The sequence below is a fragment of the Lepisma saccharinum genome, chromosome 3, assembly GCF_977018435.1.
Source record: "Lepisma saccharinum chromosome 3, izLepSacc3.1, whole genome shotgun sequence".
NCBI lineage: Eukaryota > Metazoa > Arthropoda > Insecta > Zygentoma > Lepismatidae > Lepisma > Lepisma saccharinum.
Genome location: NC_139231.1, coordinates 40881566 through 40905431, shown reverse-complemented (window position 1 = coordinate 40905431; position 23866 = coordinate 40881566). Strand labels below are relative to the sequence as shown.

General features: G+C 38.9%; 1 protein-coding gene across 1 annotated transcript in view; it reads right to left on the bottom strand.

Annotated features, from left to right (window-relative positions):
• Window positions 1-23866, bottom strand: part of LOC145984988 (fibrillin-2-like) — a 327365-nt gene that overhangs the window by 185075 nt on the left and 118424 nt on the right. Inside the window, exon 3 of the mRNA XM_083118469.1 lies at window positions 17234-17335. Coding sequence (XP_082974595.1) covers window positions 17234-17335 — 102 coding nt within the window. The remainder of the gene's footprint in view (window positions 1-17233; window positions 17336-23866) is intronic.

Genomic DNA, 23866 nt, shown 5'->3' with positions numbered 1-23866 from the left:
CACGGAGTTGTCGGCCCAAATAGAAATGTAAATTAGAAAACGCCGTCTTGAATTTGCAGGAACCGAGTTCACCAGCAAGGGCAAATGATTTTTGCTCCCACTAGGATAGGCAAATAACAGAAAATGCTTGATAAATAATTTGGCTCTCCGTATTTCATGATATTATTATGTAAGCAACTATTATTCGCTATATACCTTTGGATAAATTTTATTTGTATGTCTAGTCAACTTTCCCGCCTAAGCAGCAGCCACAGCGTCTGCATTTGCGGGTGGAGGCCAGGGTTGTTAAAGGTCCAAGGAATTTTAAATAAATTCAATTCCGGTCCAGGAGAGAAAATCAGCAAGCGTAAATGGGTTCTGGACCGTAATGAACCTTTTCATTTGTAAAGTTTTCAATTCGGTCCAGGAATATTCTTCCCAGATGAATTTCAATTCGGTCCAGGAACCTTATTTCTTGATGAATTTAAATTACGGTCAACGAACATTTTTTTTCCGGATCAGTTTAAATAGGGTCAAAGTTCCGTATTGAAATGAAACAATTCGCAACTTGGTACGAATTTAGATTGTGCGAAAGAATAGATTCCGGTCCTATAATGGGATTAGAATGTATGCGTTCCCTAATCTTTAACAATCCCAGGGTTGTTAATGGTCCAGGTATTGTAAATAAATTCATTTCACATCCGGGAGAGAAAATCAGCAAGTGTAAATGGGTTCTAGGCCTCAATTCGGTCCAGAAACCTTTTTTCCGTATGAATTTAAATACGGTGCAGGAACTCTTTTTTCGGTAAAATTTAAATACGGTCCAGGAACCTTGTTTTGCGGCTGAATTTCTGTCCAAGAACCTTTTTTCCAGGATCAATTAAAATTCGGTGCAGGATTTTTTTTCCGGATCAATTTAAATACGATCCAGTAACTTTTTTTAGTGGAACAATACACTACTAGGACCGAATTTAAATTGTGCGAGAAGAAAGGTTCCGGTCCTGCAACGGAACCCAATAAAACCCATAGAACTTATGGGTAGATGGACCTTTGACAACCCTGGTGGAGGCTAAATAAAGAAAAATCACAAAATATGCAGAATTTTGAAACGTATTATTTCTAGAGCATGCACACTACTATAAAATGTTGACTACATACCTCGTTTCCTTCCTTAATTGAAATGTGACTTATTCTTCATCACATGTGAGATCAACCGCCCTGGGAGTCAAACGCGGTCTCCTGTGTGGTAGTCGGACACCAATTTAGAAAGTTAATGTGTTGGACATTTGGTTGATCAGTCGATCCTACTTCACCTTTTTCGAGAGGAAAACGAGCTGGCAGCTTCACACTCGAAATTTCACTTCGCCTACCCCCGTGGCGGAGTGGTTAGCACATTGTGCTACGATGCCAGGTGTGCCGGTTTCGAATTCCGGACTGAGCAAGGGTGTTTGTTGTGTCCATTGATCAATTTAATCATATCATCACTCATCCCCATCTTCGCAATTAGCCAAATGTAGCAGAAGAGCGAAGTAAAATGAACCAAATCAATCGAAATTTCACTCGCAAAGCATGAAAATGAGATCTCAAGCACTCCGTGATCCTACCGGAATCTCACGTTTACAGAAGCTAACTACGAAACAACTTCTTGGATCAAACTGTTCTTCGAATTAGCTGACAGTCATCAATTGCCGACCAATCAACACAGTAGGGCAAAAAGAAGTAGATTTTTCTTGAAAATGAGTGCAAAGTTACAAGGAAGGATATAAAATAGGTATATTACAAAGGCTTATTATGGCCTTTCCCTTCATTTCAGGTTATGAGCACAAGGGTTGAGTGTGGGAACCTGAAGGAACCGCGACATCTTTGTCATTCATCTCCCGCCAGAAAAGGGACAAACAGTAGAATTTTGTCTTGCAATTTGAAAAGCATATGTCCATGGTGAACCATAAAGTAATTAACCCAGAAAGTCCTAGCTACCTGCAGTGCGTTTCGGCGCGGCCGATAATCAGAGCCAGATGAAGAGAAGATTTTGTGGGAGGGGGTGACCTGGCTTAGGCCCCCTGGTGTGCATGAAGGGAAAGTGCGTTTTCGAAAGGTCCCCGACTTCCCAGAAAGGGACGGCCCATAAAATCACTGCGTTTCCTACCAATGCATCCGTTTGTGTTCAACTAAAGTGTATGTCACCGTAGGATCCGAGCGCTTCGAATTCTGTCGGTTGCGGGACTTCTTGAGTCTTTTGTCAACATGGTGCCAATCAGAGTTTCTTTCTGCCAAGGTCGTTGCACCTATGAATCGGCTCTTCAGTTTGAGTGGCAAAAGACATGTTGTACGGAGGAAAGATGTACAGGAAAAATTACCTTCTTAAATACCATGAAACCTGTAAAACATCCACAGATATTTATTCGGGGGTGGTCCCTTTGACAAAACATCAATATTCTCAAAATTCTTCGAACGGACTGTGTAAAACATTGCAAATCTCCAAAAACTGAACCTGCTCTGCAACACAAGGAAAATGCCTCATTTAGCAATCAATGTGCCTTTGTTAAGTTGGTAAGTTCAGTATGTCACTACATTTGAAATAATGCTGATGGAAAAAATTAATAAAGTTTGTTAAATGACAACGACTCCTTACCACAAGAATATAATTATTCTTTACGGATATCCCCTATAACGGTTGGGGGTTCGACGTGCTGACCCCACGTCACCCCATTACTGGTTAAAGATCTCCACACCTCTAGGTAGGATTGTGGGAGGGACTGGCAGTCGGGAGATAGACCAAGGCCCTTCCAGGGCTGTCGAACCACGGGTTATTATATATTTATAGATGCTTAAATATATGTGCAACCTCACATGTCTTTCCAGTGACTTATTGCAAGGGTTTGTTATTGTACTTGACTCAACAAAATAAGCTTACTGTGTGAGGCAGATTCATACGAACCAAAAATACCCAAAATAATAACAATAATAATAATAATAATTTACTTCAAAATTACAAAAATGTATTTACTTGTTCTTGTTTAAATTTTCGATTCTTCGAAAAGTTTGTTAAGGAGTTGAGTTGAGTTGGTGTTTTTAGTCCAATTTATGCACAGTAAGTCTAATCGGGACTGGACCTACAGTTTAAAGTAAGATCCGGACCACTGTGTACCTCCACTCATGTATCGAACCCGGGACCCCCCGATTACAAGGCAACAACGCTATCACTGCGCAATCGGGGAGGCATCGTTTGTTAAGGAGGATTCTCAAAATCTGTCTCGAGAAAAATATGCGACTCGAGAAATCGTACAGTTTGTGAAGATAATTACTTTTAACACGTTGCGTGTTTTAAACTGTTTCAATAGTAGAATAGATATTTGGTGCGAATAATACTACTTACCCGGAGATATGAGGCATCCTGCCACCATTATACTTATTTAGCGTGTATTGCGCTCTGATTCGGGAACTGTTTGCATATATGTGGTTTACCGCTGCATAAGCGGTCGTTCTTCAATCTACTAAAGCTCAAAACATTGTTTGGACGCAACGGCAACACTCAACGCCCAACCCTGCCTGTTGTTGACCTGCGACTGCTAGGGGTGTAAAGACCGCTCCCTCAAAATTTCGAGAAACAACGAAGTTCTAGGTTCCTACACTGACATCCACTATAGCTACAACCAGGAAAACGAGAAAGAAATGTGGTTTTGGGTTCGTGCCACTCAAATTAAGAACAGTGTTTCTAACTGAAAGAAAAAATTACTGAAAAACTATTTTGCAATATTTGTCATGAAAGTAAAATTTTCAGCAAATGTAGAAAAGTTTGCCGGGGCCACGTGAACGTTTCGGGGGGCCAGTGCCCCCCCCCCCCCCTAACGACGTCCCTGCCAACAGCCCATTGAGGGCCTAGGCTAACCTACCAACATTCCCACCAAGGGAGGGTAGGAGATCATCCAACCGGTTACGGGGTGGCGTGTGGTCAGCAGGGGGGAAGGAGGGGCATTGCACCCCCCACCTTGGACGGAAATGAGTTCTAGAGGGAGCAAGGGGGCAAACATTGACGGCCAAGTGTGCCTGCAGGGGGCAATTACCACCCACAACTTCAAATTTTATGAAAAAATAAAAGTACTTTTCGTTATATATACTTGCTCGCTTCACTCGCAATACCTATTTTTCTTAATCTTATGAAGTTTAGGACTGTAGTTAGGGGACGGCAGGAGTTGGCTCTGGGCGCCGAACGATCTAAATGAAAATAAGTTGTAAAATTGATTGATTGATTTGTGGTTTTAAGTTCACTTTACGCACAGAAAGGCTAATCGGAACTGGACCTACAGTTAAAAGTGGAATCCGAACCACTGTGCCATGTGCCTCCACCGGGTATCGAACCCAGGACCCCTTGATCACAAGGCTACGATGTTACCACTACACCATCAGGGAGGCACAAAAGTTGTAAAAGAGAGAATGCATTGGCGTCCCATGAAATTAATTGCGCCCTATTAAATCAATATTGATGTCAGCCTGGACAAAAAATTGGATCCAAAAATGTTCTTGCTCGCTTCGCTGGCAGTTTATCATTGTTCTCTGTAATGCATTGTACATTACCAGACAGAGAAATAAGACTTATCTTAATTGATTTTGTTTTAAATGCATGAACAATTGTTTTGAGGAAAGGGAGAGTGCACACAATTTATGAAATTTTTGCTGTTGGTTTATTGTAATGTGGATGAATTGGTTGTGTAATGTATTTAAATAATAGTTGTAGCTATATAATATGAATATGTACACAATTTAGTGTGCACGTCGCTCCATGTTGCATAATGTGAAACATATATCGTGCATGAAAGTTATACGCTAATGTAAAAAATAATTATATTTGGAATTCATTTATCATGCATTTTCTGTCTTTCAAAAATAGTTTGTGTGCTTGTTTTCCATTATTAATGTGAAATTGAACGTGTTGAAAAAATAATTCAAATCGTTTGTTCGAACAAATGCTTTAGCACCAACTTTTGCATAATTTACGTGGGTAATAACGTCTTTGATACTACTAATACTACTAATAATAAAAATAATGTTGGTCCCGGGTTCGAATTCTGGCTTGGGCATGAATGTGAGTGTCCATTCATCAATTTCATCTCATCACTCATTCCCATCTTCGTAAACTAGCCAAAAGTGGCGCAATAAGCGAAGTAAAATAAAGCAAATTAATAATAACAATAATAATAATGTTATTAACATTATTATTATTATAAAAATTATTATTATAAACAATTATTATTATTATTATTATTATTGGTACGTTTATCCTAGTTTATAAAAAATTCGTGGTTGCGCCTCTGTACTACAAGTAAAACTAGTACGCGCGTATATAGTTTGCAGGAACACATTATATTCAAACAGAAGCAATGTTCTGGGCGAAAATGTATTGCTTGCTACCCTAGATAAGAAAATGTTTCCCTGTGTACAAATCTATATATATAAAAATGGATGTATGTATGTTTGTTCCGGCATAACTCTCGAACGCCTGGAGCAATTTCAACAAAACTTGGTACACATACAATCTGGAAAGAAATACTGGGGGGTAAGACATCCCTAGCACCCATAGGGCTGGGGGTGGGAAGGGGGTGACATGTAAAAATGATCGAAAACGACCTATATTAGTGTGGAATCCATAGCTTTCGGGGTCGCTAAGATGAATAGTGACACTCCCAATGCCGTTCAATTTATTTTTTCTACCTTATGGAGGTGAAACTAAAAATGTTGTTTATATTATAGTGAATTTGTATACTGTACTTATACTTTTAAATACCTCTAAATAAAAATAGTTACATTTTACATTGTAGTTAGAATTCATTATTTTCCTGTCTAATAGAAGATTGGAATAAATAAATACACGGGCAACGCCGGGAAATCAGCTAGTTATATATCCACCAAATATTTAGGGTTTCGCACGCCCACTTTTTTTCGAAGCAACAAACAACATAATCTGAAGTTAGCATAGAGAAAAATTAAGGCCCAAAACAAAGTTTAAAGATCGAGCTTGCTACTAATGTATAACCACAGATGGTATAACGTGTAGGTGCTAAAGCTGAAAATGTAGCCACCAAAGTTGAGTTCAATAGCAAAAAATAGAAAGACAGATATAGTGCACGACGCATAAATATAAATTGACTGCTTTCTTAGAATCGCGTAGGGAAGAAAGATACTGAAGCCATCAGAATTTTTAAAAAATAATATTTCACGTTTGGGAACATTAAAACAAATTTATTTAAGTCCGTTCAAATCTGGTGTTGTGAAGCTGGAGAATTTCAGGTTATAATCCATGAAAAATGCGTCTATTGTGATTGGTTTTTCGTATAATTGCAAGTCGTTCTCATCGTCGTGATTAAACGAGGGAGACCGAAAGGCGACAAAATAAATTACCAAAATGCAATTAGGTGCAATACAAATTTGTTCGCCCAAAGAAATGTACGTGAAAGAGCAAATCCAATTGCACAGGACATTAATCAATATTCCACGTTATGTATAAATAGACCCATAAAACCATGCAAACTTTCATCATATTTATAAACATATGAACATTTTTAGTTGCGAAAATTAGCAACATGATAAAATCTAAATGAATATGGTCTCAAACTGAGAATTGCATTCGCATTTTACTTGAGACAGCTAATTTCAAACACCGATGGATGTGCAATGTGGTTCCGTGAACATAAATTAGGATTTCGAAAATAACATCCAGCCAAAATGATCCCTGACAGATACTCGAGTCTATTGGAGTGGGGTACCTCCGACCCGCTCCCCCGCCCCCGCCTCCTGTGAAACGCAAATATGGAAAGGGAGTATCTTCATTGTTTCAGCAATGCAATCAGTAATGGCCAATTTGCATCTACACATTGAGCTTGACTGTACAGGAAGTCTGCGATTGGTCAGCGTCAAATCTAACGAGTGCGACAGGTTCTGCCCGACGACAATGGTCCGTTATTTCCAGAGCTGGAAGCTAAAAATTAATATAATCTGTTCGCAATCCGCCCAGTTCCCAGTGCTGGTTTTTTCCGCTTCCTGAACCCTGTACGTGGAGGTGTGGCTCCACTCGAAGCGGCCCCAGATCAGAAGTTGGCCTTCTCCGAAGCAATTTGACTGCATCTGGGTGGGTGATATTTATCTTTTCGGAACACACACACACATGTTACAGCAATTTGCCGGGTCGGTCGGGGCAATGACCTTTCCCCAGATACGATAAACTTGTCATCAACGTTTTACCAGCACAAGTGCATTTTTGCGTCTCCGAGGTAAGAAAGGATGGAACAAAAAAACACGAGTGTTAGAGTACCCAAGTCTTCTCTCTTAGCAATATCATCTCCAGTCTAATGGGGCAAAGATCTATCAAGAGTGTCCCGCCATAAGATTGCCAAATGGACGAATTAAATTCCTAAATTTATCTCGTGTTTCTGCAAGGTGCTGCCGATGCCGTAGTGGTACCGTTGTCTCCTTCTAATAATGGGGTCCCGGGTTCGAGCACCGCGGAGAGACATTGTTACAGCGTTTCGGATAACACTAAACTGTAGGTCCGGTCTGAATTCTTCTATGGGAGCATAAAGTAAACTTGATTGATTGATTGAATTTGAAATTTTGGGTGCCATTTTATACGGGGTCTAAAATATACTAAAATATTTTTACTTGGGTAAAAGCTGAGGCTGTAAAAAGGCACTCGGCACACATAAGGACAAAACACAGGACAACACACACACAACCCTACTGCAAAATGCAGTCCAGGGTGTACTAAGTGGAAGTGAAAGTAAACTTAAATTTTCAGCTGTATAATTATTGGTTACGAATAGGGACCTGAAGTCGTCGACCTCATCACAAACTGTCGTATCTCATTTTTTGCAATTTTTCAGGAGAGCAATTTAAAGGTTTTCACACATTTTTAAACTTTTACTACAGATATAATATTTAATTTCTGAAATTAAAATCTTGTATGCATGTTTACTGAAGATTAAAGTTTCTTTCCAAACAACATTCTCAAAATTTGTGTTATATCTAGTGGTATGGAAATGGGCATAAACAAGATTACAACCATTTGTGACGAGTGTGGTATGTCCGAACGCTTGAGATACGACATATTTTTTTAAAGTGCGTCAAAACTTCATTTAGGAACTTCTTGTATTATGTTTTAGTGTATTCACGTGTTGTTACTACGCATTATTGTAATGCTGTACCGTTGTGGTGGTTTATCATCACTTTATTTCTCCTTGCTTTTCCATGAAAAAATGAAAAAAAATTGTTACAAAATATTTGAAGAAAAGTATTGTTTGTAATATTTCTATTGAAACAAAGTGTTCAACAATAGAAGCAGAAATTGATACTGTGCTTCAGCACATTCATATCTCTATTTTTATCTGATTTAGGTGAGAAAGGGGAATTATAGATCCTACTGGCAGCGAACACAGTGTTTGATTCATAAACATTTCTGTCAAACTTTGACGAGGTCATGATGGCTTCATAACATTAGCAGGAATTACAGCTTTTAGTACTTGTATACCGTGAAACTGTAGTTAGCAAATCGTCGTTTACAACATGTGCAGTTTCCTGGCACTTGTGAACACGTAAATAACTTGTTGTAAATCAGATGCAACGCATCTCACTTACTTTACAAGGAAACTATTATATTTTATCAATAGCACTCTGACGATCTGTAGGTCAGATTTCATTTTCAACCATTAAAGATTCCGCAGAGAGTGCACAGTATTTTTTTGGGACGATATAAAGTCATATTTACACTGTTAAATTATTAGGCGTGTTTTGTGAAAGTACTCCCGTGAAGGCATATTGCACAGTGGTTTGTATCCCACTTTAAACTGTAGGTCCAGTCCACTTAGCCTCTCTAATCACGAAGTGAATTTAAAACAAAACTCATGTTGTGAAATTTGCGCCTTGTGACCTGGCGGTCACTTGGAGATAAGTGTCATACATACATTTTAATCACAGTTCAATCTAGATTCCAATGTTATTCGAATACTGGTTACTGCAATAATGAGATTCCACTTGTAGAAATCTCTCTTTAAATGAACAACAGTCATTTTACACTCTTATTTCTGTTTTGAAGTCTTTTGTAAGCACAACCTTTCCCATTTATATTTCCAAGATGCTAGATTCCTTCATTTTTTAAAGTCTAATTCTAACAACCTTCCTGATATGTTGAAAATATTTAGAGAAAAGAGTATTGCATAGGACCAGTTTTTGATTATTACAGGAAGAGAGAAAATATTGATAGTTTTTTTTTTTTAAACGAGACACTGTGTTGATTGTGTTCAATTTTGTTTCTTGTACAGAAATAAACCTTGCAATAAATTATCTTTTCAACTGAAGATCAGAGATTTCATAATATAAAATATTTGATCTTCTTCACCAGATATTAGAGAACAATCCCAGGCGCTGCTAAGGAACAAACATTTTCGTTCTAAGATTCAAAACATTGCCTTCTTAGTCTATCAGCTTCATTATTTTTGTTAATTTTGCAGACTAATCTTGTTCAGACTTTTGTGGAAAAGCCATTACTTAAAAATTTTCAGGATTTTTTGCTGATCCAAAAGAGAGTGGCTGTTTTCTTCAACATGGTAATTGGTTTATGATGAAGGGGCTACAGCCCCCCAGAAATTTTTAGAAAATTGAAAATTCAAATGAAGGCAGTAATGACGTCGAAAAAAACTTAAAATGACCACCAATAACCATTTTTGTGTTTTAATAACTTTTAAAACAAAGGTTTAAAATGGTAATTGGAACTCATATCTCATCAAAATAAAACACCAACAATGGGGTATCACCGAAATTGATGATGCATTCAAGCGAATACTTAATCTCGCTCTGTTCAGTAAAGATTAGATTCAAGGCATTGAACTCGTGTTCACGTTCAGCTTTAGATATTGGTATAATTTCAATTGAATGCACATAATCCTTGAGTGAGTGGACATGTCTCTTAGATTTTTTTTGTAGATGTGAAAATCTTTTAACTACTGACATGCTTTTGCTTCCATTAAAGTTCACCTAACATGTCACCATAGAACACACGTTCTTACCTAAATGCCATGTGTGTGCATCAGTAGCGGCTTCTGCCTATTCGCACGTACACACCCAAATAAATCTGTAATGCAAATCATTATTATTATTATACTTATTCTATTCATTGAACTCTATCTCCTTCGAAACATCAAGTGTTCCCACGCAGCTTCACCAAGAGAGGTGGTGGAGAAGTGTGCGATCAGTGATATCAACCCGCGTAGACTTAGGCGCGTTCGCACTATGCGAGTTTCGTTTCTCTGACGCTGTTGTAGCAGTCGCGTAGAGGATTTTGATTGGGTCTTTTGGCTTGGCGTCGTGCCTGGGGATTTTGCATCATAAGAAAACCCATGAACGCATCGGTCGGTGCGTTAGCAAATGTAGTGTTGCAAACCCATTACATTCGAGACCGTGTGACGGAGTCGAGGCAACCCATACATCATTGCAAATTGAGGTTTTTTTTTTTTTTTTTTTTTAAGAAAAGGGTAATTTCGATGGTATATTGGCCCTCTCATCCTGTTCCGAGCATAGCAGGGGCAGGTAAGAAGGGTAAGGGGAGATGGGCGACTGAAAGCGAAACGGGTGTTTTAAACATGCCGGATATTACCTTTGCTTAGTGCATCTTGGCCAAAATAAACTGTCCCTATGGCGCAGTAGACGAATTATCAACCCGCGCGGAGGGAGCGTACATCAATCAGCCAGCTGTTTTGCATTGTGTGCCTGTTACCACGTTGTAAAATTGTTTAGCGCTGTCAAATGGTCGTTCCTGTTTCAGTGCAAAGTGTTTGTTTCATGATGAATAGGGAAACTGTACACAACGAAAGCAGAGACTTAATATTTAACGTTGTTGAATTTTTGGAGGGAAGTTAGCTACAAAACCTGTAGGAACTGCAGTAATATATGGATACGGCAGAAGGGAAGGAAAAAATCTGAAGTACGAAGCAGGGCTGTGTGGATTGAGTGAGTACTGTAATTTTCTTTTAAGATTTATTATTCTCTTGATTTCGCTTGATTTGCTTGGTTCGATCAGTCTATCATTCGAAATAAACAACAGCTACATAGATGCTTCTTCTTTGGTGTGCGCCAATGTTATTATTCTTCTTGTTCATTAATATCAGCGGAGCGAGGGACGAAATGTTTACGAAATATTTTGCAAATCGACAATGGTATTGATATTGTAGAACGGTATTTCTATGTTTTGAGTGATTTTGTCAGGTTATCAAATGTTGAATTACGTATTGCACAATAACATCGCTCTTCTCGTGATTGGCTGGATAATTTCCGAAATATTTCAAATTTGTAAAAAATCCGTGCTAAAAAAATCATGAAATATAACTCTGTCATAGCCTCATTTTCAGTGAAAGGTGATCAAAATTTGGGTTTTCAATACATTTAGCATCATTATGTACGCAAACCCGGATCCGAGTATTTGACAGGGTGGTACAACAATTCTGGACGCGGGACTGAAGTGCACACCTATAGAGCCAGACCACCATCCGCCACTGGTGTGCATTTAATAGGACTACATTGCGAAAATAAACCTAAGTCTTCAACCCGGCTGTTCACATTCCCACGAAAGATTGAAACAATTGCTTCCGAACGTATGGATTTCCTCTCACTCCTGAACAACTGTTCCGTTCTCCTATATGGTGAATAAATATTTTCTAGGTTTCAAAATTGTCAATTTCTTGCTTTGCTCTAAGAACTGAAGGATTCGGTGTTGCATATACAATGAAAGTACCTTCAGTACTTGTAGAGAGTTTTAAAATATAGAAAATTCCATGATAAATAACTACTTTGTCAAATGTTTTACCAATCTTTCAAACCGGAACCTCCCACGAGTCGATCGGGGACCATTTCCAATTATTTTTTAAAACAACAAAACACTACGTACCTCAACAAGCGCTCGAACAGTACAAAGCGACCCAACATACGTCAAAAACACAGCCCAGTTTTAGTATTCGATACAAAAGTACTTGTGAAACACCAGAAGTCTGAAAAAGAAATACCGAATGCATGGCATCTAAAAGAGAGATAGCCTGGGCCACCAGCTTTTCAATAACATTGAGTTGACTCAAACACTTGAATTTCAAGTTCACAAAAAATCACATAAATTATTGGGTGGGCTCGGAACCCACGGCCAGGGACGTCGGAACCATGGCGGCAAGGGGGGCGACTTTCCCCCACTTATTATTGAGAGGGGGCAAGATAGTCGTTTTGCTCCCCCGGTCACGTGCCAAAAATGAGACACATGTTATGTTAATGCACATGTTAAATGAACGCGGACTCAAGTTTTAGCTACCAGCAAGAAGTATGTGACAGAAAAATCTACTTGCAGATAACAATCACAGCCACGTCTCAGCAAATCAAGCGTAACATTTCATTATCCCCCTAGGAATTCGCAGCTTCGTTTCCAGTTTTCCTTTGCATCTACCAGGGTTTGTATGTACAGGTGCGATCGGTGTGAATAAATAAACCCAGTGTACCCCGATGGGAAGGGAGGGAGGGGGCCAGAGATCAGCTTAATTTTAAATCTATTATTTTCCATCTACAACTACATTGCATGGATGCAAGGACTCCGAACAGGGGGGTAGACGAAGCTTGAGCATTCGAGCTTAAAAGTTCAAGGTGGAAAACAATTCGAGACGAATGCCAGGGGGCGCGGAGGTCTAGTCTGTAGGGCGTCTGACTGTCACGCGGATAGCCGGGTTCAATTCCCGGGGTGGGTGATCTAAGGTGGGAATTTTTCCGGCCATTTCCCAGCATAAAGCGGCTACGGGGCCCAACCAGCCTCAAATGAATGGGAATGGGAGCAACCTTGGGAGGTAAAGGCGGCTGGAGCGTGATGCTGATCAAATCACCTCCAAAATGTCCGAGATCGAGAATGTGTGGGCGTTACCACCACATTTCGTAAATGTGTCTTCATGGCACGGTGCTATATGCACGAGTAAATAACTCACACGTGAACATAAGAATAAATGGTGTTACCTCTCTCTGAGGTCTAAAACTAACATGACGCTTAAAACAAACAGTAAACTTTTATTAAATCTGATTGGCCAAAAATTAAACGTTCCTTCTTTGGTTATTCCGCTTCTACCTACAAATGCTTTCGTTATTGCCTGATGTAAAGAAACCACAGAGGAGGGGCAAGATTGCATTTTTGCTCGCCTTCCCACCTCCCCCCCCCCCAGTCACTCCCTAAAGATGAGACTACATCTATTTCAACTTATCTTGGTTTTGAAGAATATTTGGAAAAATATTTTTGTACTAGATTTGTGAACGTGCACTCAAGTTTCCGTTAACAGCAAGAAGCACGTGACATCGCAGTCAGGTCTCTGCAAATCAAGTATCCCCGTAGGAATTCGCTGCTTCTGTTTCCAGTTTTGCTTTGAAGCTCGCATATAACAATGCGCTGGGGTAGAGGGACAGAGGACAGCTTAACTTTAAATCTTCCGGTGGACTTTCCGAACACGAGCTTTCATTAAGGACCCATTGCTGTCAAAAAGTTCATCGACCATAGAATAGGTGCACCTTGCAAGTTCTTGGAAATTCAAGTCTAGGTTAATCTCCCCTTCCCTTTCCAAATTTAGACTTGGTCAGACGACACAGTTATTGTTCAGAGTAGAACAACTGCAGTAGGCATGTTTCGGCATTTACTCTGGAAATTGTAGTGATGAGTGGATTTCTTTCCGCACCAAGCGATATAACTGTGGAGATGAACGTGTAAATCACTTGCAGAAAGTACACAGACTGCAAGGTCACGTCGGAAGATCACTGCACTGCACTTAGTCGCCTGATATAGAATCAAATGACTGGTAAGTTTTATTTCTCTCCTTACGTCTTTTTACTAATTTACATTTTCTGTGTGAAAGGGCAGAAAAAGACGAGATTAGAGACAGACAAGTATCGTCTCGATATACCATCTGCCCTTTCGGGTTTTAAAGCTGCAAACTTTGGAGTGTATGAACCACCTCCTCTCGTGGGAAGGGAGGACTTTTTATTTGTTGGACATTTTTATTAAAAGTTTACTGTTTGTTTTAAACGTCATGTTCAGGACTGATGATTTAGTTTTAGACCTCAGAAAGAGGTAACAACATTTATTCTTATGTTAGCAGGTGATTTATTTTTACGTTGGGAGTAGTAATTGTTTCGTATTAGGTGGCAAGGTCGAGGCATGATCGATATTTTAGACCTCTCGGGGGTGAGAGGGGGACGATCTCCCCTGGTGCCATCAGTCTTGTAAAGTTCAAACGTAATACCAAGTACCTAGCTGCTATGATAATTACAGATCAAAATATCTAATTTTAAAGCTGTTGGCGTGGCGTGGCCACTTGACCCATATTTGATACCTCGGCCCTCCAACCATACACTACATTTGAAAGTCTTCGTTGGAACACTTTAGCCTATCAAATGCTCTAAAATTACTGAGAGTTTCTTTTTTTAATCTCAATCTCTGAATAGCAGTCCGAGATTTGCAAATATCAGTAAAAGGTGAGAGAATCGGTCTCTTTTTTGTGCCATCTTGCGCCATTTCTTTTACGCCTTTTTAGAAGCAGAGCGCCTACAAAATAAAAGATACCGTATTGCCTCAATCTCATCGACTGCCTTCGTGATTAGCCAAAAATGGCAGAAAAGTGAATTCTAAATCTATTATTTCTTTCTAACTTTCATTCATGTAATTCTTCTTTAATATGCGACTTTTTTGTTAAAATTATTCTACGATTTATAAAATGATGAAATGGTAAATGAGAACACGGGCAACTTTCTTTGCAACACATTGATCAGAAAGTTTCAGAAACATGGATTTTCTCAGTACGTTTGCACGTGTACTTCATCTCCTTTTAAAAGTAGCGCGTTTTCAGTTATGTTAGTAACATTAAAGGAATGCCTCAATACCATCATGCCTAACTGCATGCGAAGATCGAGTACCAGGCAGGGACGGAAATTTGCGGTAATTATCGTAAGACATAATATTTCAGTTTTCTTGCATTAAGCACAGTTCAATGGAATTATAAGTAACAAAATAATCCGTAATAGAGGCCTCTCGGCCTCCTCTTATGTCTTATGAGCCACTGGGGATATTCATATATTAAATAACTATATATATATATATATATATATATGGGGGAAGAGATTGTAAAATCTCGTTGACGGATTTGAAAACCTGTCCTAAGTTCCGACGTCTTTTTCCACGGCCCATATAAATTAGCGCCACTGTACACAGTCGCCATAAATTAAGTAACGAAATATTTGTATGTAGCTATGCAATTGAATTCAACTGGAACACCATAAGTACGATGTAGTTTACAAGTGGGTTGGACATAATGATCCCTGGTTGAGATGTGTCATTCATAACCAGAGATTTGATGGTTCAAAATGGGGAGATCCCTCCTACCCCAATTCAAATCGCACCCTGCATGCTTGTTCCCTACTTTCAAATCACAAACTTCTCATTTTCAGTTCCATCACATTCGAAATGAGCCCAAAACGAAGTCTAGAGCTTTATATGTTTCGGAATTATCTGTTTTTAAAATAACCATAAATTCCAAAAAAATAAAGAAATAAAATGTATTTATGTAAACTTTCGATTAAGAAAAAGAAAAAAAGGAAATCCGTGTGTGCTCTTCTACAATGGGATTCTCCATGCCACAACATTTCCTATATATATATATATATATATATATATATATATATATATATATATATATATATATATATATATGTATGTATGTGTACAGTGGCGGCGATTGGGTTCCAAAACCAGGAGGCAAGGTGCCAAAACTGGAGGAGGGCAACAGTGGCGAAAAGTGGGGAGCACCTGCCCCCTCGCCCCCTAATCGCCGCCACTGTATGTGTATGTATGGAGAACGAATTTTGTACCCTCCAGATGAAAAATATTCCTGCGCCTGCACCTTCCAAGTTCACAAGGGAAACCCCTTCCCGAAAAAATCCTGCGTACGCCAGTGACCCCAGCACACTAAACACATAAACACTTGATACACTTACTACTTGTGTTTCTTACATCCATGGACCCACGTGATGGTTGCATGCAAGTAGGATTGTTAGTATCACAAGCACAGAAGTCGCCATCTGAATTCAAGCAGGTTTCTTTGTTTGACGTTGTATCTCCAACAAAGTAACGTCGTTACCAGATGAGGAATTTCCGTTGTCTCCCTTGTCTATAGCGATTACGATTCCTGTACACTAGCGTACGTTTATCTGTGATTACACTTTTGATCTGGCTTTAAATACGATTAACTTGTTTAAAGTCTTTAGTAGATACAACATTCTTGACGAGAACCGCCTTGCCTCTGTACTCAAATATCCATCTTGCTTCTTTTTTCTAGTAACAAATTACTAGAGCTAAGCAAGTATAGAAATAGTACAAATATGTCGTAAATAGACTGTAAACCATGTACATAAGTACCACTGTTATGGCTGTAAAGCCTTTTGGTGTTTCTTTTTGTGTTTCCGACAAAGTTAAAACCTTTTACTTGCAACAATATGTCCAACAATTCGGTCAAAAGTCAAAAATATCTATCTTCCATTGAGAAAAATGGTCTTTACAAACAAGGGCCCAGGAGGGCGTATCTCAGTTCGTGCTGGAAAATTTTCGTCACAAATAGACGTAACTCAAGATACGACAGTGTGTGACAGTAACTTTTTCACAAAAAGTTGAGATACGACACTTTGACAAATCCTAAAAACTGAATATCTCGAAAACGGCTGATAGTTGAGGGACGTCGATTTGCCAGTTTGTGCGGACTACCATATACTACACGCAGGTGAAATATCTCAACTTTCGCTTTTTCTTTTTAGATACGACACTTTGTGACGGGGTCGACGAATTTCTCGGTGGTGTATCTCCACTCTTGTTGCACTTTCATTGCATTGTACTCACAGAAATAGACTTTACTCGAATCAGAACCAACTGTACTCAGCATTACAATGACAAAATCTTTCAATCAGTATATATTCTCAGCGTTCTACAGGTATCTTCCTCATGAAGATGGGAGATTCGTGAGCACAGTATTTTCTACAAACCATTTAGAGCAATTTGAGTCTTGATTTTTAACAACTTCACTGCCTCTGTAAGAAGCTTCTAATCTTCGTGTAAGTTTTGCCGTCAACCTTTTAAAAATAATTTTTTGAACTCAGTGTTTTAAAGTTGAAATTTCTGAAAATTTATATTTTATAAAATTCTTAAAGATCCAGTACTTACCGGATTTCGCCGTCGGACAAGACGGTCCTTGTACGCCTCCATCACATGCACAGACGTTAGGTTTGACGCAATGACCATTCCCACAAGTCCTCGTACAAATGGCTGAAAATAAATCGAAACATAAATTGGGTTGGATCTCCATATTACATAGACAAAAAATACACATTTCTCTCGCTTCGCATCTATGACCATCCATCCTAATGCCAATGCCAATGGTGGCAGAAAAGCGACGTTAAACAAAACAAATTCAACATATTCTTTAAAACACATTTAAGCAGGGGTGCCCATACCCCCCCTGATGGCGCATCCCCCAAATCATGTCATAATCCTCATAAGTATTTTATTACGACATTATTGAAAGTATTTTTTAAGCTTTAGCTCACACTATACTTGATCTGCCACTCACCTAGAACAGTTGTGCCCATCCCACGCAAGACAGTGGACGCATTACCCTCCCCCCCCCCAAAGTTTGGATGAATACGTAATATCTTATTTTTATTTGAAAGAAATAACCTGTTAAACTGTCCAATAACAATACAATAACCTATCTATGTTATTTTAATAATTTTAATCGTTCAAATTTTCGAAATAACGGAAAGCTAGCACATTGATTGGATAAATGATTGCCCATTCAGTTATTATTTCACATACATAGAACAAGAGTTGGATATCCGTCGTCGTCCCCCCCCCAAAAAAAATTAAATGCTCAGTCCCTCCCTATCTAAAATCCCGACTATAATATAAGATTTAACACTGATATTCAAGTTGAATATTGCCTTCCAACATTTAATTCTCAATCCTTCATCAGAATTCACGTGTCAAATTAAGGCCTAATATGTAAGAGTTACATATAATAGGAATACACTGCCAACAGAATTGTAACGGGTAATATGTATTATCAGGATGGGCAAAATCCAAGAATTGGACATTTGAATTCCCCCCCCCCCATCCCCGTTAATACATAGTAGGATAGGTTCCTATAAGAGTACGCGGTCTTGAAAGAGTACGCAGTGCCAATTTCCAAAGTTGGCGGCATTGTAGGATGGTAGCTTCTAGACGTTAGCAAGCAGCAGTGCGGAAGGTTGTGTACGAGCATGAAGGAAGTAACAAGTGGCTGGCAGGGTCTGAGTAATTAGCAGTTAAGTACTTTAATGCAATTTCAGTGTAATATTACGCTTGTAGAATATAACGTCTGCACAATAACGCTAAAACGGGAAGACAATGATCTGTATAGTAAATATCTGTGCACGCCTTGAGAATACATAGGTGTGGATTTCACATGTCTAGTCTGATTGATTCTGCCGTCTGGTGACCAAACATTAAATGTGGCGTTGTCCTCAAAGAGTACGCATTGAACAGTACCCAAAGAGTTCGCATGCGTACTCTTGAGGTACAGGTCAGTTTCTACGTAGTAAAATTCCTTGATTTTTTAAAAGATGTCTGAGGTAGGCCATTGCAAAAAAAAAAAATAAAAAAAAAATCGAAAGTTTCTTGTGCACCCCTGCCATATTGTTACTATTATTGAAACATAATCGCCTGTAAATTTTCAGGTCTGTAGGCCATGTTTTGACCCCCGCCCACCTCAAAAATAGTTGTCTGTTCTGTTGTTTGTAATTTTATATACTTTTTTCATTTTACGGACATTGACAACATGGCAACAAGTTGTAACCTTTTATCTTTTTCTTTTATAGGTTGTAACCAAGGCAGGAATGAGTGAAAATATGGGAAAAGAACCACCTCATGAAGCAGTTCCTTCAATTTCATCCACACCAAACTGCCCGGTACTTAGAAAGGATGATAGAGAAGTGTCTGAAGCGTGGCTCTTAAGAAATTTACTGCAAGATTTGACCCCGAAAAAAGGATCTCAACTGCCCACCAATGGGGATGTGCTTCGCTACTTTGTTTTTCTCAATCGTGGACCCATGCAGAAAGATAAAAGGGATGATGTTATAAAATTAGTTATCCTGAAGGCAGAAAAGTTTTGGGAGCTTTCTGGCATTCCAGTGACGCCTGTCAGAGCGGGACATTCCAAAGCAAAACTCAATAAATTAATTGTGCAATACGAAAATCTTCGGAAACATAAAACAAGGAAGAACTTCCCAGCTGAGAGTGAAAGCTTTCTCAATCTCTTCTTCTACTCTTTGACATAGCACATGACAATTCTATTTCTATTATAGAACATGACAGATGTAGGACTACAAAAATGATTCTGGAAGATGTGCAATTCTTAGAAGATCAAAGATCATGTGGAAAAATGGAGTTAGGTGTTTTTGATAAGACATACTTTGCAAAAGTTATTAGGAAATTATCTCGTAACGAAAAAGAAATTGAGCGTGCTGCGAGGGAGAAGCGTCGCCAAGAAGAAGCTTCAACCAAGACAAACATAAACACAAGTACTAGCCTAGAATTTGATAAAGTTGGTAGCCTTGATTCAAGTCATTCGGATGGCTTGGATGCTGAACCTGATGTAATTGAAGATCCTGAGTTCGTATTTCCTTCAACTAGCAGTGGCGCAGCAGGTACAGGTACAACACTTCGTAGAAAAAGTTCATCAATTGCTTTAAATCTACCCAGAAATCCATTTACAAGCAAAATCATATCAACCATGGGAGACAGGCTTAATCTATCAGCTGGTCAACGAACAGCATTCATGGGAGCAATTCTTACAGAAGGTGGAGTTCCACTGAAAAAAGCAACTCTTTTTATTAAAAGCACATGGACAGCAGGTAAAGAAGTTAGGAAATCATCAGCGCAAGCAATTAAGGCTACATTCACAGCACCGAAGCACTCAACACTACATTGGGATGGTAAGCTGGTTCCAGACTTCAAAGAAGAAAACAAAGAAAGACTAGCGATTTTGGTATCTGGTATGCCAGTCTGTGAAAAAGGCAAAGTTCTTGGTATCCCTGTAATTACAAACACAACAGGTGAAGAACAAGCAAGCGCTACGTTTGCCCTCGCAAAGGAGTGGGAGATTTCAGATAATGTGAGATTCCTTGTTTTTGACACTACAGCTTCAAACTCAGGATGGAAAATTGGAGCTTGTGTTAGGCTGGAAAACCTCATTGACCAGAAGTAGTTTATGCTGGCTTGTCGGCATCACATATTTGAAATAATTCTGACTTCAGTTCACAAATAATTGTTTGGTGCAACATCAGGTCCTGAAAACACCAATTTCATTCAATTCAGAGACTCTATTTGGTCAGCTATTAACACAGAAGCTGGTTTTAACATCCTAGAAATCAAAGACAGGAGTTTGAAGCTCACTATAGAAAATTCTATACAATCACTGAAGAGAATACTTTCTACTCCAAATAGAAAGAACTTGCTACCTCGCGCTGACTTTCGGGAGTGTGCTGAATTGATGTGATACTTCTGGGTGAGACACCTGAAAGAGGAATACACTGGCTGAAACCAGGAGCAGCGCATCAAGCTCGATGGATGCCATCCATTTTGTATCCTGCAAAGATGTTTGCTTTCAGTGCTCAAGCAGGATATGACAAGGACATGATCAGTAAACTGGAAGCACTATGCAAATTTAATGCACTATTCTACGATGAAAACTGGCTCTCTTCATCCATTGGTGCCGATGCAGTGTATAATGATCTCAAGCTACGGCATGACTTGAACAAGTATTGCAAGCATGATCCTCAAGTTGCAAATGCAGCCATAAAAGCCATGGAAAGGCACTTCTGGTACTTAACCGAAGAATGTGCTGTGTTCTCTCTATTTTCAAACAGACTTTCCTCTTCAGAACGGCAGCAGATTGCTCGAACATTGCTTCGAATTCCTCGACCAAAAAAGTTTGAAAGGGGCCATCCAACTTTTCCCATTCTTAGCCACAGTACAAAACTATCATCCCTTATTGGGCCTAAATCCTGGTTCTTGTTTCACAGTATGGGAATTGGCGGCGACTGGCTAAGAAAACATGTTAGTGAATGGCATAATGATCCCAATTACCAAGAAGCTGAGACATATGTGAGGCATGTCAAAGTGGTGAATGATCTGTCGGAACGGGCTGTGAAACTAATCCAAGACTTCTCAACTAGTGTTACCAATGATGAAACACAAAAACAGTTCTTATTTCAAGTGGTCGAATATCACCGCAAAAAAATTTCCAACTTTCAAAAAGAGACATTAAAGAACTTAACAGCACTCTCCTCCACAAAACCATAAATCCAGTAAAGTGATTTCATATGATTGTGTGTACACTATTACCATACTTGTTAGTTACTATATATGTAGTTTGTCTTCTCTGTATAATAAACTGTCTTATATTGCAAACATTTTTGTCATGATTTAGTGTAGGAAAACGATGATTAATAAACTAAATCAGTTAATCGTGTTGGGCGGGGGTCAAAACATCACCAAATGACCTAAAATTTGGTATGCATTCATATTTTGCCAGTAGAAACAACATAGGAGGAGTGCACCATATAATTTTTAAAAATATTTTTTTCCCATACCTACATGCAATGCCCTAGTCTGAGGTCACAATTTTTCAATAATTTTCTGTAAAATTAGAAGAATTTACATAGATTGAATCACAAATAGAATGAAAGTACAGTATCCTATGTGCATAAATTCATACATAAAAGACAAACTTTGTGACAATAGTTATTATTTCATCAACAGGAAAGATGTCAGGCTACAAAAGGAAAACAAGGTGTTCACGGAGGAAGTATTGAATGACTGCTTCAGGCGATTTCAACTGGGAGAAAGCAAAAGGAAAATTGCCGCATCGCTGGGAGTAAATGAGAGCACACTCCGGAAAAGAATGAAGGCTGTAAGTCCGTTTTCCTACAAAAAAATCATTTTTTACAAAAATCTTTGGCATGTTACAAAAAATTAACTAGCCTATTCCTTTCCAATCATAGAGGCATAATGACATCATCACCATATCGAACAACATTGGAGTGTAAAGATACTACTAAAGAAGTAGGTGCAGTTGCTTTGTGTTTCTGTTTGTTTACGTTCTCGTAATATGACTTTAAACACTAAGTGCGTACTCTTATAGGAACCTACCCTACTACCCGTTTCAATTCCATTGGCAGTCTATTTATATATATATATATATATATATATATATATATATATATATATATATAAAATTAATAACGTAATTCAACTTGTGTCCAATGCTGTACTGTTTACTTAATCAAATTTCCATCACAACCCCCCCCCCCACACACAAAAGTCGGGGGTGAACCCAAAGTATGTCCAGAACTACCATAAAGATGTAAATGTTTTTACATATATTTTAGAAAAATATATAAATGTTGAATTTTATATTATTTTGAGGAAAAAATCCCCCCCAAATATTTCCATGGCGTGATCCGTGCCATAATCCCCCTGCATTTAAGTATATTCTTCTTCGTGTCTCAGAAAACTTATGGTGCGAGAAATTTTGGTCACGATTGTGTCGAGATCCAGTTGACAGAAAATTTTCGCTGAACACTGACAAAGGATGGTACCATAGGCCAGAACATAGGCGTAGCTTGGCAGTGGCAAGGGAGCACTTGCCCCCCCACCACAATTTTCAGATGTATGAAAATTTAGAAGTTAATGATACTTTTGTTAAACTCCTGGAACCTGAGGAGCAAAGTAACAAGTAATTTATCAAAATAATCCTGGATTATATATTTGAAGGCATGATTTTTTTTATTTGCTCCCCCCTCCCAAAGTTCGGACCCAAGTTACGCCTAGGCCAGAAACTTTATCCTGGTGCATTTCCCTCCACTCTGTATTTGGCGTCTGCTGGCATGTGACTCCTTCCATCCACTATCAGGGGCGATAGATACAGGCCCTGATTTGTTCTTTGCCAGCCAGAGCTCGCGGATCCCTTTGTGAGCGAAATTTGAACACCTTGGTTGCCACATTCTCAGCGGAAGGGAAAGGAAGGCAACAGAAACATAGTGAGCGAGTGTTTCTTATGGCGAGCGGAAAAGAATTTACCCTCCAAGTGATTGAATGACTCGTTGATATTATTGCTTGTCTTTTCGAAGTAGGCGAGTGTAAGTTTGATGCATACGTAGCGATTAGTGACTAATTGGACTCTTGCACGAGTCATTCGAAAGAGTAAGCAAATCACATCAAAGCCAGTGACGTTTTCAGAGGGAAGGGCTGAGGACTGGGCGCTCCCCAGTCAGAACTCTCCCTCCCCATTCACGGGTGGTAATGAAGTATCGAATAATAAGGACCTTCACTTTTAAAAATATGGCGACTTACATCTTTTCTAAGTGGTGTGTTATGCAAATTATCACTTTTACTGTTTATAATACCAGCTTGACTCAGTCAAATTAATTAATTTTAGTATAGACTCTAATGTGCATCTGACTCGCTCAAGATTCCAGAACCGACCTAGCCATACGTGATTGTCCTTTCAGTTATAACACCATTAAGCCTTGTTTCCATGATATTAAAAACTCAATATGCTGACCAAGGCTGTAATTTATTTTATTATAAAAGATAAACTAAACGTAACGTTTCAACCTTCTAGCAAAGTCTTCTTCAGACTCTGCACCAAGTACAAATGTAACAAGGTATAAAACAGGACGATATATATACCCAAACATTACTTCCCTCCAGACTTTTAGAAAGTTGTTCTGGAACATTCTAGCAGGTGGCTTTCCC